Genomic DNA, 14506 nt, shown 5'->3' with positions numbered 1-14506 from the left:
CCGAATGTTTCAGACTGGAGGGAGTTACCCCACGGTGTTGTCCAAGGACTTGCCATCAGACTGGTGCTGTTTAGTCTTTGTGCGTTCAGGTTGTTAATGTAAAAAGCTGATGTTTCAGGTAGAGCTGCTGATAAAGAGAGATCGATTCTTAACGTGAAAAGCAGGTGAGGAACCAACTGAAGTCGTAATGAACTCCAGCAGTGTGAAGTACAAGGTCTGATGGTTTGTAAGGGAGGGCTTATTAAATCTCCCCCTTCTGAGGCGGTGCTGGGGGTTCAGTAGCGAACAGCTGGGGCATGAGCCAGCAGGGTTACCCAGGCAGGGCAGGGTAAGGGCACTCGGACACATGTCAGCAGAGGTTTCCAGGAGAGACATGGAATTTTGGCGATCTCCTTCAGGATCACCATCACTCTGGTGTTCAGGAAGAGGTGGATCTGAACTGGGACAGGTGGGGGGTTGCTGGGAGATACAGCAGGAGGAGGGTTCCTCTTATTCAAGATGACTGTGAGAGCTCTGATTAGTTTGCTTGGCAGAGGGGGCCTGACTGACACACAAACCTCAGAGAGGAGTGGTGAGAGGAAGGAGACGAAATGCTGTTAAGCTGCTTCTCGCCTGCAAAAATAGAGCAGCACATGTGTTTCTGATAAGATTGGAAGATAATGTGAGAAGCAGCTTGGTTTTCTGTCAGTGGTACCAGTAGCGTGGCACTGTGGAGAAGAGCCCTTTCCTTGAGCTGCAGAGGCACCCTCTTAGGTTTTGTTAGTCTCATTTTTGCAGCAGGGCAGATTCTTGTCCTTCCAGGGTGCCGGGGCTGGCTGCTGCGCTGGATCCGTGGAGCGGTCCTCTCCCCTGGTGCAGAAGGCGGTGTGTGGGTTATACAGTACTTCCTGCTGCTAGGACGGAATTGCAGCTTCGCGGTGAGGAGGTCTCAGCCGTGGAACAGAACACGGCAGTAACGAGCAGAACTGAAAGCGGGAAGCAAGGAAAACATTGGTTTTGACTGAAACTGCGGTGAGGGGTCCGCACTACGTGGCGGTGGTGAGTTGGCGGAACAGTTGCCTTCCTGTTCTTGCTCACCAGCGCCTCAGTGTCCTGCCCATAGGTTTGGGGGCAGTGCATCACTTTTTTTTTCTCGAATATAAACCTTTTGGCTCCTGGAGCCTCTCGTGTTTCAGAAGCTTCTGCATGGAGAAGGCCTGTTTTGGTCTTCACCTGCTCCAGTCAAGCAGGCGGATGCTTTCCCACTGGGTCTGGGGAGCGGGAAGAGCAGGCGGCCGGCACGCGGTGCTGTGGCTAGAGCTGGGTATGTGCCCTGCACACCCAGCCTTACCGTGAGCTTACGCGAGCTGGAACCTGTGTTTTCCTTCCACACTCTGGCTTCTTCGAAGCTGAATTTCCATCTGTCTCTGGATATCGCAGAGATCAAACCTACAGAAAAGCGGCACGAGGGAACCCCTGGGTATGGTGTGTGATGCTGAGGCAAACACCTGAAGGGTCGGGCTCCACGGTCAAATAAATGACAAATGGGATTTCATTGTTCTGCAAGTTGTGTTACCTTTTAAGCTAAATTTAACTCTTAAACCGATAGTTTAAGCTGTTAAAACACTCAGTGTGTGAGATCTTAAAGAGTTTTCAGACTCCTGCTCCAAGAGATCACCCCCAAGGAGTTGGGGGTGGAAGTGTACCTGAGTGCATAGGTGAATAAAACGGGAAAAAATACATCTTGGTGGAAAAACCCCACACTTTTACTTGTCAGTAGGGCAGGTAACTTCCTGGAAGGTCTTTTAGCAGGAGCTTGAAGCTGTCCTGTAATATGACTGTTGGTCTAAACCGTGAACTTGCCATTCCCCAACCGTCTTCTTTCTCTGTGAAAGGTAATGGGAAACTCCTCAGAATTCCAGAAAGCAGTGAAGTTGGTGATCGACACAGTGTCATTCGATAAAGACTCAACAGTGCAAGTTTTTGAGGCAACCATTAGGTACGTTGCTCTGTGTCTGTCTTTAAAACAGTATCATGGTCTAAGACTTGGTGTGCATGTGCACACCAAGAACCAACCTAAAATCATTGATGAGGACGTCTGTGGGAGGCTTTGTTCCATAGCTGGCCCTTGGTTTTTAACCGCTTATGAAAATACTCCATCCTTTCACAATTAAACCAATTCTAACGAGCCAGATGTGACTGATGCGATGGCAGTCTCAGCTGTCTGCCTGCAGACTGCTGCTGTCTTCTTGTTGCTCTTGCAGTGGAGACTCAGATCTGTGCACAACAAACAACCCTGTGACAAGTTTTCCTGTTTTGGTTTTCTTCCATGGACCTTCTGCTTGCTTTCACTTTTGTTTTAGGTGAAAAACAGGCCTGACTGTCTCAGAGATAAGTTTAAGCTACCACCTGATTTGACATGGTTTCATTTTCTGCATGTCTTAAACAGTGTTTATGTTTATTCATAACTTGACTATGCTTTCTTTATTCTGAATACTGAGTTTGGTTAACAACCTTACTGCCATTGAGCAGGGGTGAGGAGGTCTGCACTCGTAAATGGACTTTGTATGTTAGAAGGAGCTACTGGGTTGGGTAGATTTTGCAGAAGTGGCTGGATGACAAGTAATGTCACTCTTCTGGGTGTTTTCCCCCCACTGGTGGGGAAAAAAGCAGATCTCTTCTGCAGTGCCTCTAAAGTGCATAAAACCATTCTTGGGTTAAACATGGTACTGGTAAGAGTTTAGCTGAGAACTGGGTTCAGATCAGGTTTGAGAACTGAAGGTCTTCTCTTCCTGCAGGGTTTTGGGGAGCCTGCTTTCTGCCCACATAATCATCACAGACTCCAAACAGCCTTTTGGTGATATGACCATTAAGGATTATGACAACGAGCTGTTGCACATGGCTCACGACCTAGCGGTGAGGCTGCTTCCAGCCTTTGAGAACACCAAAACCGGGATTCCCTACCCTCGGGTAAGTGGGCCCACTGCCACGGTGGGGAAGGGCTCTGAAAGCAGTGATCCCCCGGGCCTGCACCTCCAGTTCTGTGCCCGGGAACCTGCTCTAGGTCACCCTGACACAGCATGGGGGGCAGGCTGCGCTAGGTTATGGTGACACGGGGGATCTAGAAATTGCTCCTTATGTCTAGTAAATGTTTTCTTTAGGCTGCTTTTCAGTCTCTGCGTGGTGTTCTGTGCTACAGTCATTTGTCCCCTGCAGTTTGCCCTGCGCTTTCTTCCTACACATCATACAGCAACAAACAGTGCTGTCTTTAGGAAGGTCAGCAAGGAATGCTGTTACGGCACATAGTCGAGGAAGGTGACTCTCTTGGCACTAAGATAATTGTTATAAAACAAAACTCATCTAAAATATTTGTCATAGTGGGCTTTGTAGTTTGCAGGGAGAAGGGTGCCAGTTCTAGTGGAACAACTCTGAACTGTAAAACTAATTAACACTTGCCCAACTAATTTCTGGGGGCTGCAGCTCTGCTTTTCTCCAGAGCTGTCAGGCTGTAGAAACCCGAACTTTTACTTCTGTTCAGAGCCTGGTAAAGCAGCCCAGGGTGGTGTAACTTCCCTTCAGTGTTTTGTTCCCTGGAGAAGTTGTGGAGCATTTGCTGAGGCCGCTCCTGGTTTCAAGAGCGCTAAATGAGGGGAAGCGGGACTTCCATCAGCTGTGCAAGAGCCTCAGTGTTTAGTAGAAATGATGAAAAAGTGGACTGGAACTTGGAAGAATTAACAAGTACAGGAGTGGCAGAATTCAGGTTGCCTACCTTGAGCCTAATGTTGCACTGTTGGAAGGGGGTTTCAGAAGTTCTTCAGGAATGCTTTTTGACCGCGCAGCGATATGCTGGCTTTGTTATTATAACGCTTTTCTAACGCTACATATTGCAAAAGCTGATTTAAAAAGCTTTATAATAAGTAGCAGAGCGCCGGTGAGAGCAACGCTGCCTGGGGCACAGGCCACCCCGTGCCGTTAACTGTCTCCACCCGCTTCACAGGTCAACCTGAAGAAGGGGGTACCTCCAGACAGCCACAACGAAACTTGCACTGCAGGAGCCGGTTCCTTGCTGGTGGAGTTTGGTATCCTCAGCAGGCTGCTCGGCGATTCCACCTTCGAGTGGGTGGCCAGGAGAGCTGTCAAAGCGCTCTGGAGTCTCAGGAGCAATAACACCGGACTGCTGGGTAATACCCTCTGAGGTGGTGCTGTGCTGACTGCCTCCAAATGGCTCTTCGTAATTTCGTGAGAAAAACGGAGTGTCTGAAATGACTTCTCAGGGCACAGGTTTCCACAGGCAGTTTTTCATGAAACTGGGAGATGGAACCGAAGTTCTTGCATTTGTATTCCTGTTGATATAACTGAGATTGGCAGATGACTAAAAAAGCCTTAAAGCAACTGCGTGTGTGTGCTGGTTCCTCCGATGAAGGTGCTGGAACACCTTGTTCTGATAGTCATCTTTGATCGATGCTCCGTAAGCCTTTTCGAAGGTGCCATATTTCTAGGTCCTGATTCTTGGCTGTTTCTCTCTGATGTACTTGTCGGTTACTACTTTAGACTGAACTTTTTGTCTGTTCTGAAAGGAAACGTTGTGAATATTCAAACTGGCCATTGGGTTGGAAAGCAGAGCGGCTTGGGAGCAGGGTCAGATTCTTTCTACGAATACCTTCTGAAGTCATACATCCTCTTTGGAGAAAAGGAAGACTTGGAGATGTTCAATGATGCTTATCGGAACATTCAGAACCACTTAAGACGAGGGTATGTTATTTTGTATGAGTATCAATGACTTAAGCAACGAGGACTCCAGCAAGACAGGAGAGATAGTGTAGTGTTGTGTCGTGCTCTTTTTTTCTTTAAAAACCAGAATCTTATTTCTGTGGACGTAAATTTTTCCATTCCCTTCACTGCTTAGTCAACTGGTCTGTGGAGCATTATCGGTGCAAAGAAGCTAAACTGGTTGCCATCCAAGTTCCTAAATGTGTTAGGCGGAGGGAAGGATGAGGAACTGCAGAGGAAGTGTATTAAATTGGCTGGTTTAGTACCTCCTGAGGCCTGATCTTACTTAGCATGACTTTTTGGTAGAGATTCTGCTGACTTGACTTCAGGATATGATGTACCTGCCTTCATGAATTCGTTTCTCTGAGGGCATGACTGACATTTAGGCTCTCTTCAAAATTTTTGAAGCTGTTTTTGAGCTGACCACGACAAACACGTGGCTCATTCTCTTGGCTGGTGGCAGTGCTGTGAAATGAAACATACAGCGTGTTCTTCTAAAACAGTGAATGTTTACACGTGCTTGTTGTTCCTTGGCAGTCGGGAAGCTTGCAACGAAGGTGAAGGTGACCCTCCTTTGTATGTTAACGTCAACATGTTCACGGGACAGCTGATGAACACGTGGATTGACTCTCTGCAAGCCTTTTTTCCTGGACTACAGGTAAACTTCCCTTCTGTTAAAGACCAAATGATACAGCAGAGGGGTGTCGGAAAGGCTCTTTCTAGTCCCAGGCTGTGAATGAGCCTGAGCATCTCCTGAGATAAGCTTCAGCCTGGGGGTTTACGTCTGGCTGCTCTGGTGAGGGAGTCTTAGCGCAGTTCAGCTTCTGCATCAGTGTAATGATATTGGCTGCTCTCTGAGATTGGAGATGCTTTTAACTTTCCTCGTTTAACTCGGTGTTTCTGTACCATGTTGTGGGGACGGGCTCTGCTAAAGCTTTTGGACTGAAGGAATTAATACATTAGCTTTTTGTGGGGGGGAGGGGATTGGGTTTTTTGTCTCTCTGTACGAGGGGAGTGTGTTGCTATGTCCCTACTCAGAGCAGCAAGCAGTTTGCTGGCGTGCAGCGTGAGGCGTGCGTGTTGACGCTGTTGCTGTGCCTAGGTACTGATAGGAGATGTGGAAGATGCGATTTGTCTCCATGCTTTTTATTACGCCATATGGAAGCGATACGGAGCTCTCCCAGAAAGATACAACTGGCAGCTGCAAGCTCCGGACGTTCCCTTTTATCCACTGAGGCCAGAGCTGGTGGAGTCCACATATCTTCTTTATCAGGTACTTGACGTGTCTCAGCTGACAGCTCGTGTTGTGGCAAGAATGGGTTTGTTCAGCTGGTCACCACTTCTACCCCTGGCTCCTGGGCTGCTAAAATGTGGTGCCTCTGCATCTGCCTGCTCTTACACGGGTGTCTCTGTATAAGACAGACAAAAATGAGACTAAACAACCTTTTCAAAACAGACCTGGCAGGTTTTTACAAGGTAGAGGCTTGTGGCTTCGTAATAGAAATTGTTGCAGCGAATGCGGTAGCTTTTCCTCGCTATATTGTCTAGTCACAGCCTCCAGCTGGCAGAGATACAGGAAACCGAAATAACGTTCTGGCTGCAAGAAAGCTCTCAGAGTCTGAATTTACTACAGGTTTTATTAGGATTTACACTAAAGCAGATGTGAAAAGCTTGCAGTGAGCAATCTGAAGTCGTGTTCCTATAAAGAGACATTTACTGTAATACACCAGAAACTGATTCTACGAGGCCTTTGCTGTAAGTGTTATTTTTACAAGACTTTGAAATTGCTGACTCTTAACTCCTGTCCATCTTCCTTATTTAGGCCACAAAGAACCCATTTTACCTTCACGTGGGAATGGATATTCTGCAGAGTTTGGAAAAATACACAAAAGCCAAGTCAGTCTACAGTGTTCTTTGTCTTCTCTCAGCGCCGTATACATCTATTTTACTGTATAAATATTGTATAGAATCCAATCTGCCAAGTGTAGGTAAACCAGAAAACCCAACCCTCCATGAAAGACCCAAGTGATGGTTTATTTGTTGAGCAGTTGTTTCTTTCTCATCTGAAAATGAAATTATAGTCCAGTGACAGCTTTATGCCTTCAGAATTGTATAACTGCCTTTCAGAATGCAGCGCTGATGATCAGTTGCTAAAAACTGGTAAAATTACTAGTTTTTTTTTCCCTGTGGATCCTGCAAGAATATTTCTAACCTCAAGGGCCTGTGGTGTTTAACAAAACGGGAGGGACAGCCTCTGCGGCAGATGCTGTGCTCTGTCAGGTTTCATCTCAAGGCAGTAGCGGTGAATCCTGACTGAGTACCTGAACTTCACGCAAGGCTCAGAGGGAAGATGGCAAATTTTTATCCCACTGTTGGTATTCACTGATTTCCTAGACAAGCCTGTGCGCAGCACAGGGCAAAGCAGCCCCATTCTGCAGTTCAGTGGGATTCAGACGCCGTGCAGGGGGTTGGTGAATGACAAGTGCGCTGCGTGGCAGCTCGCAGCATCGTCGTTTGTTCAGTGTTGGAGGGAGGGAAGAGCAGTAGCTTGGGAAGAAACCTTCGTGCGAGACCAGGCTGCCAGACCTGGGTTTCTCATGTGCTCAGCATGGGGAAATGACCTGTCTTGTGAGTGTCTTGCTTCTCTGAGAGACTTAATAAACCTGCACGTGGAATAGATCATCCACAGGGTCAGTACCTGCATCAGAATAGCAGAAACCAGCAGTCAGTGCTGACCTGTACAAGAGACTTGTTTCACTTTTCACCTCACCCCTTGTGACAGTTGGAACCGTCTGAAGGCAGGGAGTGTCTAGGGAGTCCTTCGAGATCAGCATGCGTGGGAGCTAAACCCGATCTTCAATCTTGCAGGTGTGGCTATGCCACCTTACACCACGTCGTGGAGAAGACTAAGGAGGATCGAATGGAGAGCTTCTTTCTCAGCGAAACGTGTAAATATTTGTACCTGGTATGTGTATGTTCTGCTCACCTTCCTTTGACCCTGCCCGAATGCTGGAGGGTTGGGCAGCCGCTGGCTGCAGAGCTGGCAGCTCCTGTGGAGGGGAGCTGGAAACGAGAGGAAGTTGCTGATCAGCTCTGAGCTAAGTACTGCTTGTAGCCATTTTGCTGCCTCGCAGCAGCCTCCGATTCCTCCCCATCAGGCTTTGGCAGTCACAGGAGAAAGCGTTTGAGCCAGCACTGCTTAAGCTGCTGTTCTCAACCTCCTTTAGTGTGGCAAAACAAATAAATCTGTGGCTGAAAGGCAACAGCAGATGCCAGCCTAGAAATGGCTGCACAGTGCAGCTCGGACAAACGAGGGCAGTTTAAGTTGGGTGAGAAAGTTTTTTGGGTTTTTTCCTCTCCCCTTCTAACTGTTAAAATAAACCCTTTGCATTAAAACTATTTATTTCCACTTGCTCTACCAGTAGTTACCCATTTAGTGGCAAAGGTGTGCTTCATGTGTAATCCTTCGAGTGCCTGAGCACCCGCTGTTGAACTCCCTCTTGATGGGAGACAGAGAATGTTGCACAGAAACAATAGCTGTCTCTCCCATCTCTCCTTCAGTTGTTTGATGAAGAGAATCCACTGCATAAATCTGGAAATAAATATATGTTTACTACTGAGGGACATATTGTGTCTGTGGATGAACGTTTTCGGAACTCGCTGTGGCAAGACATCCTCCCTGGAGAAGAGGACAACGCAGAGAAGGTGAAACCGAGCGAGTTAAAGGTGGTCAACTTCAGCTCTAACGTAAGGAGTACACAGAGTGTTGCAGGTTGGGTTGCTGGGTGTGCGTTGGACTGGGTTAGGCAGTGAAGAGCCGTGTGAAGTGTTACTTCACAGCTCTGCAGTGTTTCCTTCATAAATGTCAAATAGCCAAGACGCTCCCTTGTGAAGAAGCCTTTCGGTAGTGGAGTGAGTGGATGAGGATGATGGAAGAGGGATTATGCTGAAGGTGAAACCTGTCCCCTTTTAAGTAATTTGCAGCAGTTAGTTGGTTCTTTAATTTATTTCCATTTATTTTCCCCTTTTGCCCTTAAAGTTTTCCAGTATTGCTGTGATGGGGGAAGAGAAGAGCAGAGGGATGTTTAAACAAAGCTTTCTTTTCCTCAGAATGTTTTTGAAGCGTGTAGGGGTGACCTTTGTTAGCTAGGCATCAGCTGAGTGCCGAGCTGTGGATCCAGTGCCTATCACCAACCAAAACAGACAGGTTTTCAATAGAGAACCACTTCTGAAAGTCACTGCTGGAAGTTTCACAGCATGGTTCCTTCCCTCCCCGCCCAGTCCTCCAGAAAAAGAGCTTTATTTCAAATGTTTGCAGTTGTCATAGTGAAGGAAGTCGCAGTCTAGTAACACGCTGCAGCAGTTTGGCGTGTGTTTGGAAGCTTGTAGCCCGCACTGAGAAACGCTCGCTGCTTGTTTGTGTGGCTTGTGCTGGAAGTCTGCACTGCACTGCAAGGGAAGCGTGCTGTACTGGGAAGAGACCCGTGGCCACCAGTGCTGAAATGGTTGCAGAGGGTTGGGACTGCCTGGTGTTGTATTTGTGTTCTTAATAACGCTCTCATTTGTGTTGACAGTGCAACAGAGTTCCCGATGAGAGGAGGTACTTACTGCCCCTGAAGAGTAACTACATGAGACAGATCGATCGAATGGTGGGCTTGATCTGAGCGCTGCTTCAGAGTCACTTTTATCGAGTGGTGGGAGGAGCCAGGGTTTGGCCATAACATTCCTCTCCTTCTCAGCCACCACCTGCAAACGCTGAGTCTCTTGGGTATCCCCCGTGCCTGTCAGTGTTCGATTATGGACACGTGAAGGGAGAGCAGGTTCTCTTACAAGTTCAGTCTTCTGAACTGTGGTAACTTCACATGCCACCTGAACAGAGGTGTCTTGTTTTAGGAATTCCTTTGAAAAATGTTGCAAATGGAGGCTGAATATCCTTCAAAAAAGAAAAGAAAGTCGGCATGTGCCTCTTAGCTACCTCTCTGTAGCTGTATTACAAATGACCCTTTAGGAAAGGGCCTAGTATTTAATTTGATGTGATCGTGGGGTGGGGGAAGGAATGGGAAAGTGCAATTTCTCACACCGAGCTTAATCATTGAATTATTCTGACTAGCAATACACAACCTTAAGTACTACTCAGGTAGGAACCCACTGGTAATGGGTGTTGCCAAAACAAAAGCGCTTGAGCTAGAATGGTGTCTTGAAAGGGTAACTCCTGGTCACGCAGAACACTGTGGGTGTAGTCACGCTGTCCCTTGTGCACGGTCGTACAGAATTGCAAGAGCCACAGAAACCAGTAATAAACCAAATCAGGTGCCTTTTTGTGAGGGAGTGGGAGGAGGGAAGGGGCGCTGGGGAAGCCACTCAGCTTCCCAGGCAGCTGAACTTGATGCAGCTTAGCTGAGCAGCACCTTGGTGGTTTGCCACGTACCTAGTGCCTTTTCTGGAGAGATGCTGCTAAGAACGGGTGTAACAGGACATGAAGAACAAAGTATTTCACATTCCTAACAGCATCCCTGTGTTAGTGCCTTAAGTGTCCTTCACTAGCAGGCAACACTGAGCCTGCTCTGGAGGATGGGTGAAGTAGTTCTGATGAGCTGGTTACAAAATACAGCGGATCCCAAAGTGACGTCAGATGAACTCGTGTAGGAGATGACTTCTGTTCTTAAGATGCTGAAGGCCATCGGCTTCAGTGCCCAGCCCGCAGGATGTTTGCCGGCTGGATTTTTTCTCTGTGTCAGTGCCATTAGTAAAGCGGCTGAAAACAAACTGAGGCCAAACCAACTTAATCTAAATGCAACAGTTTTTGGGTTTGTTTCTTTTTTTTCCTCCGTGCCTCCCTGTTGCTTCCAAGCTTTTTACTTTCAACTACAGTTGAAGTAGTCGAATGTTACTGCTGGGTTAGTTGTTTTTAAATTTAGTCTTGATTACAAGGGCAAACTTGATCTGCTGTATTTTCACCTTCTGCTCACATTGGTTTTCACAAACCATATGTTGCAACTTAAAACATTTCTAATAAATATGAAGTTAGTGCTGAAGAGGTTATTGTTTGAATCTTTTAGTATACAGATGCATCTCAGGGACTTCCTTGTAGAACCTTCTATTCCGTCATAGTTCGATCTTGTATTCAGGAAAAAAATCCTGTTTTCTAGTCTTACTGTTTGTTTTAGTGGGAGGGAGGGTTGGAAGGGGTCGAGGGAAATCTGTTGATTTCTCAAAACATTGCAACAGAATCGCTTGCCTTGATTGAGGCAGCTGGCACTTCCAGCCCCTGCAGAAGGGGCTTTGCAAACAGGTCACTGGACTGTCTTGGCTGCCCGTTCCACAGCAAAATGCAAATTCAAGATGTTACAATCCACAGAGGTGCTGTGCTGGGAGAGGTTCATCTGTAACCAGCGAACCCCTGGGCACGCAGAGGTGCTGCAGGGTGTAAACACATGACGAAGTGCAGGAGGGTGCCTGAGGGAGTGGTTTCTGCCCCTCGAGGGAGGCAGGAAGCAGAAGTACCTGGGCATTCTGAAAGGCTGCTGGGCCGCATCTTCCTGTTGTGGCTCTGAGCTGAGGAGCACCTGGTCGCGTGGAAGCCAAACGCAGCGTTCCCCAGCCAGCTGTTTCATCGTGGCACAGTGGGTGCCGGGGTGGTCCCTGCCCGCGCTGTGTCAGGGGCTGCTGCTGGGGACGATTTGAGCTCTCTGCGCGTGCATTACAGACCTTGCAGTTGCCTCACAGTGTTTTGTGCCTTCTGAAGCCCCCTGGAAAGGGTCCAGCCAAGGGCTATGCACAGAAATCTGTTTCAGAGTTTTCCTCAGAGAATTCCATGCCTGGAAGGAAGCTGTGCAACCCTTGTGCCACTGGGCTTTTCCCTCCTGGGCATCGCCAGAAGCAGGGAGAGGCAGCTGTAGGCTGGGAGCAGTGCGGGCAGTATTGCAGCCTTTCACCTCTAGTGACTTGGACCAGTAATTAATGTGCCAAATAGTTCATGGTCAGCTTCTCATTAGGAATTGTGTGGAAATTGGGGTTGCCAAGGTGATCCGACGGTCATCTTCCTGTTGGAACAGTTGTTGCCTGCCAGGAGACTAGTGCCGGCTACGTGCTACAAGGATTTGTATTCTTTAAGGAGCCGATTTTTCTTTTTGTTTTAAAACTGCTTTGATACGTTTTTACTCTGTAACGACAGGGCACGTGTCATGCACTAAATGAAAGCTTCTGTGTAAGTCGCTGGTATCAGAATGGACTCGATAACTTGCAGAAACAGACGTTTGTATTTCTTGGTATAATGTGCAATATCAACTTGGCTTGATTAAACATGCAATGAATGCTTCACTGTTGTTTTTCCATGAAGTATTTTGTTGTGGATGGAAAATTTTTAAGAGGACCAAATGCTCTTTCATGACATGTCCTAAATTTTCAAAGCTGAGCTTAAATTTTACAAGTCTGTATTAAAAATAGTGTATTTGGCCCCTTTTACGTGTGTTTTTCTTACAGTCTCGTTCTTGTAAGGCCAGCGTGAAGCTTGCGGGTGATCTCCCAAACGCGGAGAAGAGATGAATTGAGTGCGTAAACACCTTTGCTGCTCACCAGACAGGAAACTGCAGTGCCTGAGGGTGGCCTGGGAGCAGGGGTGAGTAAAGGCCAACAGCCCTGAGGCCCATGTTCGAGCAGGTTCACAGCCCTCCTTCAGTTCTTCAAGACTTGGCCCATCTGAACCTCTGACTTCAGTTACAGAAGTCCCCGGTCAGTTTTGTAGCTCCGTTGTCAGTGTCTGCGGCAGCCTCGTGAAGAACATCAGTCCCCAGCTGTGTGCCCCGACGAGGGCAGGCTGGGAATGCCCCTTTTACCAGCCAGCCTTAGTCAGGGCTGTGTCTGTGACCGCGCACCCCGTGTTGCTCCCCTTCCCTCGAGGCTGGGCGTACTGCTGGGTGTTCTGGGGGCAAAGCAAAGGCTGCCTCAACCGCAACGGGACCATTCTTTGTCTCCAGGGGTAGCTGGTTAGACCTGGTTAGCTCGGGAACATGTAGTTGAGGGGTGCAAGAAACAGCTTTTGTTTTCTCTGGGGGAATGAGACTTCTCAACCATATCCATGCAGTAACACACAAAGAGGTTAGTGGTTTGGAGAAGGGATTGCTCTGGTCAGGGCTTTCTTGCCACCTTCACCTGCCTGGTTACTAGGCATGAGGTGACTGTTATACGCTGGATTTTCACCTAATTGGAACAAGGGATGGCTCCTAACAGCAGCAAATAAAACCCAAGCCCACCTCCCAAAGCTGCCTCCTCCCCCCACCCCCCTTTTCACTTCCCTGTGTCATGATCCTGCGCTGAGAGCAGTGATTTGGTGTGGAATGAAGTGAAGTGTGGTGGCATCCAGCTGTTGTCTGTGTGGGCAGGGAGCGGTGCCTGGGTAGGTCCTGACCTTCCTGCTCCTAATGCCGCGTCCTCAGAGTCGGTCCGTGAAGAACCGAGGGCGGCCGGGAATCCTGCACCGAGAGCCGTGCTGGGCTCTTTCCAGTCTGGGAGTGACTGTACACTGGGAAACAGCTTGCGGCACGTTTAAGAACAGAGGAACGTGAAACAAGGTGTCTGACCATCACTTTGATTTTTATTCCCCCCCTTTTTTTTTCCCTCCTGGGTTTGTTTTCTGTTTGACATTCTCCTCTATGTTCTCGGGCTTGCAGTCCTGGCTCCAAGGCTGCTCAACCGACGGCATTTTTCTGTGTCTGTCTTGCTCAAACTCCATGTTAGAAGAAAATTGAACATTAACGATTGGGGTTTTTTGAAAGTTCCTCTGAATTTTTGGGTGATGAGATGTTTGCCCACCTCAGGCTGCTTTTGCTGGGTTCGGGCCAGGGTAAGCAGGCTGAGATCCTGGCTTTGGGGGTAGACCCTGAGCTCCAATGTTTTTGCGGTGGTTGCAAATTTACAAGCGGTGTCACTGCCCTCAGCAGCTATTTGCTGTCTTCCCTTACCTCGTCCTGTCTCCTCATCTGCTGTCGGGAAGCTGGTTGGTCAACCTGTGACATCACATCTCTGAGGTGGGACAGAGGGTTTTGACTGTAGTTTCTCTAAAGTCCACGTTTAAGAGAATATGTCAAGCCACTCCTGGTGTTCTCAGTTTTCGGGCAGTTTTGAGTCCGGTGATCTCGTATGTGATGAAAGGTCTAAAGTCTGAACGTGTGGGTGAGAACTCCTGGTTTTAGGGTCCAGTGCATCAGCCTGACCTGGTGTTACAGCTAAAAGGAGGTGACTTCTGGTGGCTGTGGATGAAAGTGGTGCAATGCTGTAGATCTGATCTGCTTCCACCAGAGACCACTCTTGTGCCACCGTATGAAGGTTCTGCCTGGTGCACAGCAGCGCGACAACGGGACCATCGTCAAAGTGTCATTTTAGAGCTTCGTGGAACGTCGCTTCTGCTTTGTGAGGAGCTGCCAGGCGCTGAGGGGAGATGAGGGTGAACGGCGATGGGTTATGTTCCCTGCCCATCCCTGCCACGCCGCTCCCTGCAGGGGCCGAAACACCGTCTCTGCGACTTCCTGGAGACATGTACTTGTGTTCTTGCTTGAAACTCCTTTCGGAGAGGTTTTCTTTCACTGATCACCACTCATATCATTTATTCGCCTAAAAAGACATGGAGCTGCTGGGGTGGGTCCAGAGGAGCCCCAGCAGTGACCTGAGGGTGGAACCCTCTGCCGGGAGGAGAGGGCAGAGGGCTGGGGGGGCTCAGCCTGGAGCAGAGGAGGCTGCGGGGAGACCTGAGTGCAGCCTG

General features: G+C 48.4%; 1 protein-coding gene across 1 annotated transcript; it reads left to right on the top strand.

Moving 5' to 3' along the window:
* Positions 1–1874: 1874 nt before the first annotated feature.
* EDEM1 (ER degradation enhancer, mannosidase alpha-like 1) lies at positions 1875–9692 on the top strand (the record flags this gene model as incomplete). The annotated part of the gene is made up of 10 exons (XM_010140180.1): positions 1875–1978; positions 2778–2949; positions 3977–4160; positions 4557–4731; positions 5287–5407; positions 5852–6022; positions 6572–6645; positions 7618–7714; positions 8311–8496; positions 9324–9692. Coding segments are annotated over 10 exons (1374 nt in total), but the record flags the coding sequence as incomplete, so codon positions are not given.
* Positions 9693–14506: the final 4814 nt, after the last annotated feature.

The sequence above is a fragment of the Buceros rhinoceros genome, unplaced genomic scaffold (genome assembly GCF_000710305.1).
Source record: "Buceros rhinoceros silvestris isolate BGI_N320 unplaced genomic scaffold, ASM71030v1 scaffold11497, whole genome shotgun sequence".
In the NCBI taxonomy this organism is placed as follows: Eukaryota; Metazoa; Chordata; class Aves; order Bucerotiformes; family Bucerotidae; genus Buceros; species Buceros rhinoceros.
This window is presented reverse-complemented; position numbering and strand designations above follow the sequence as displayed.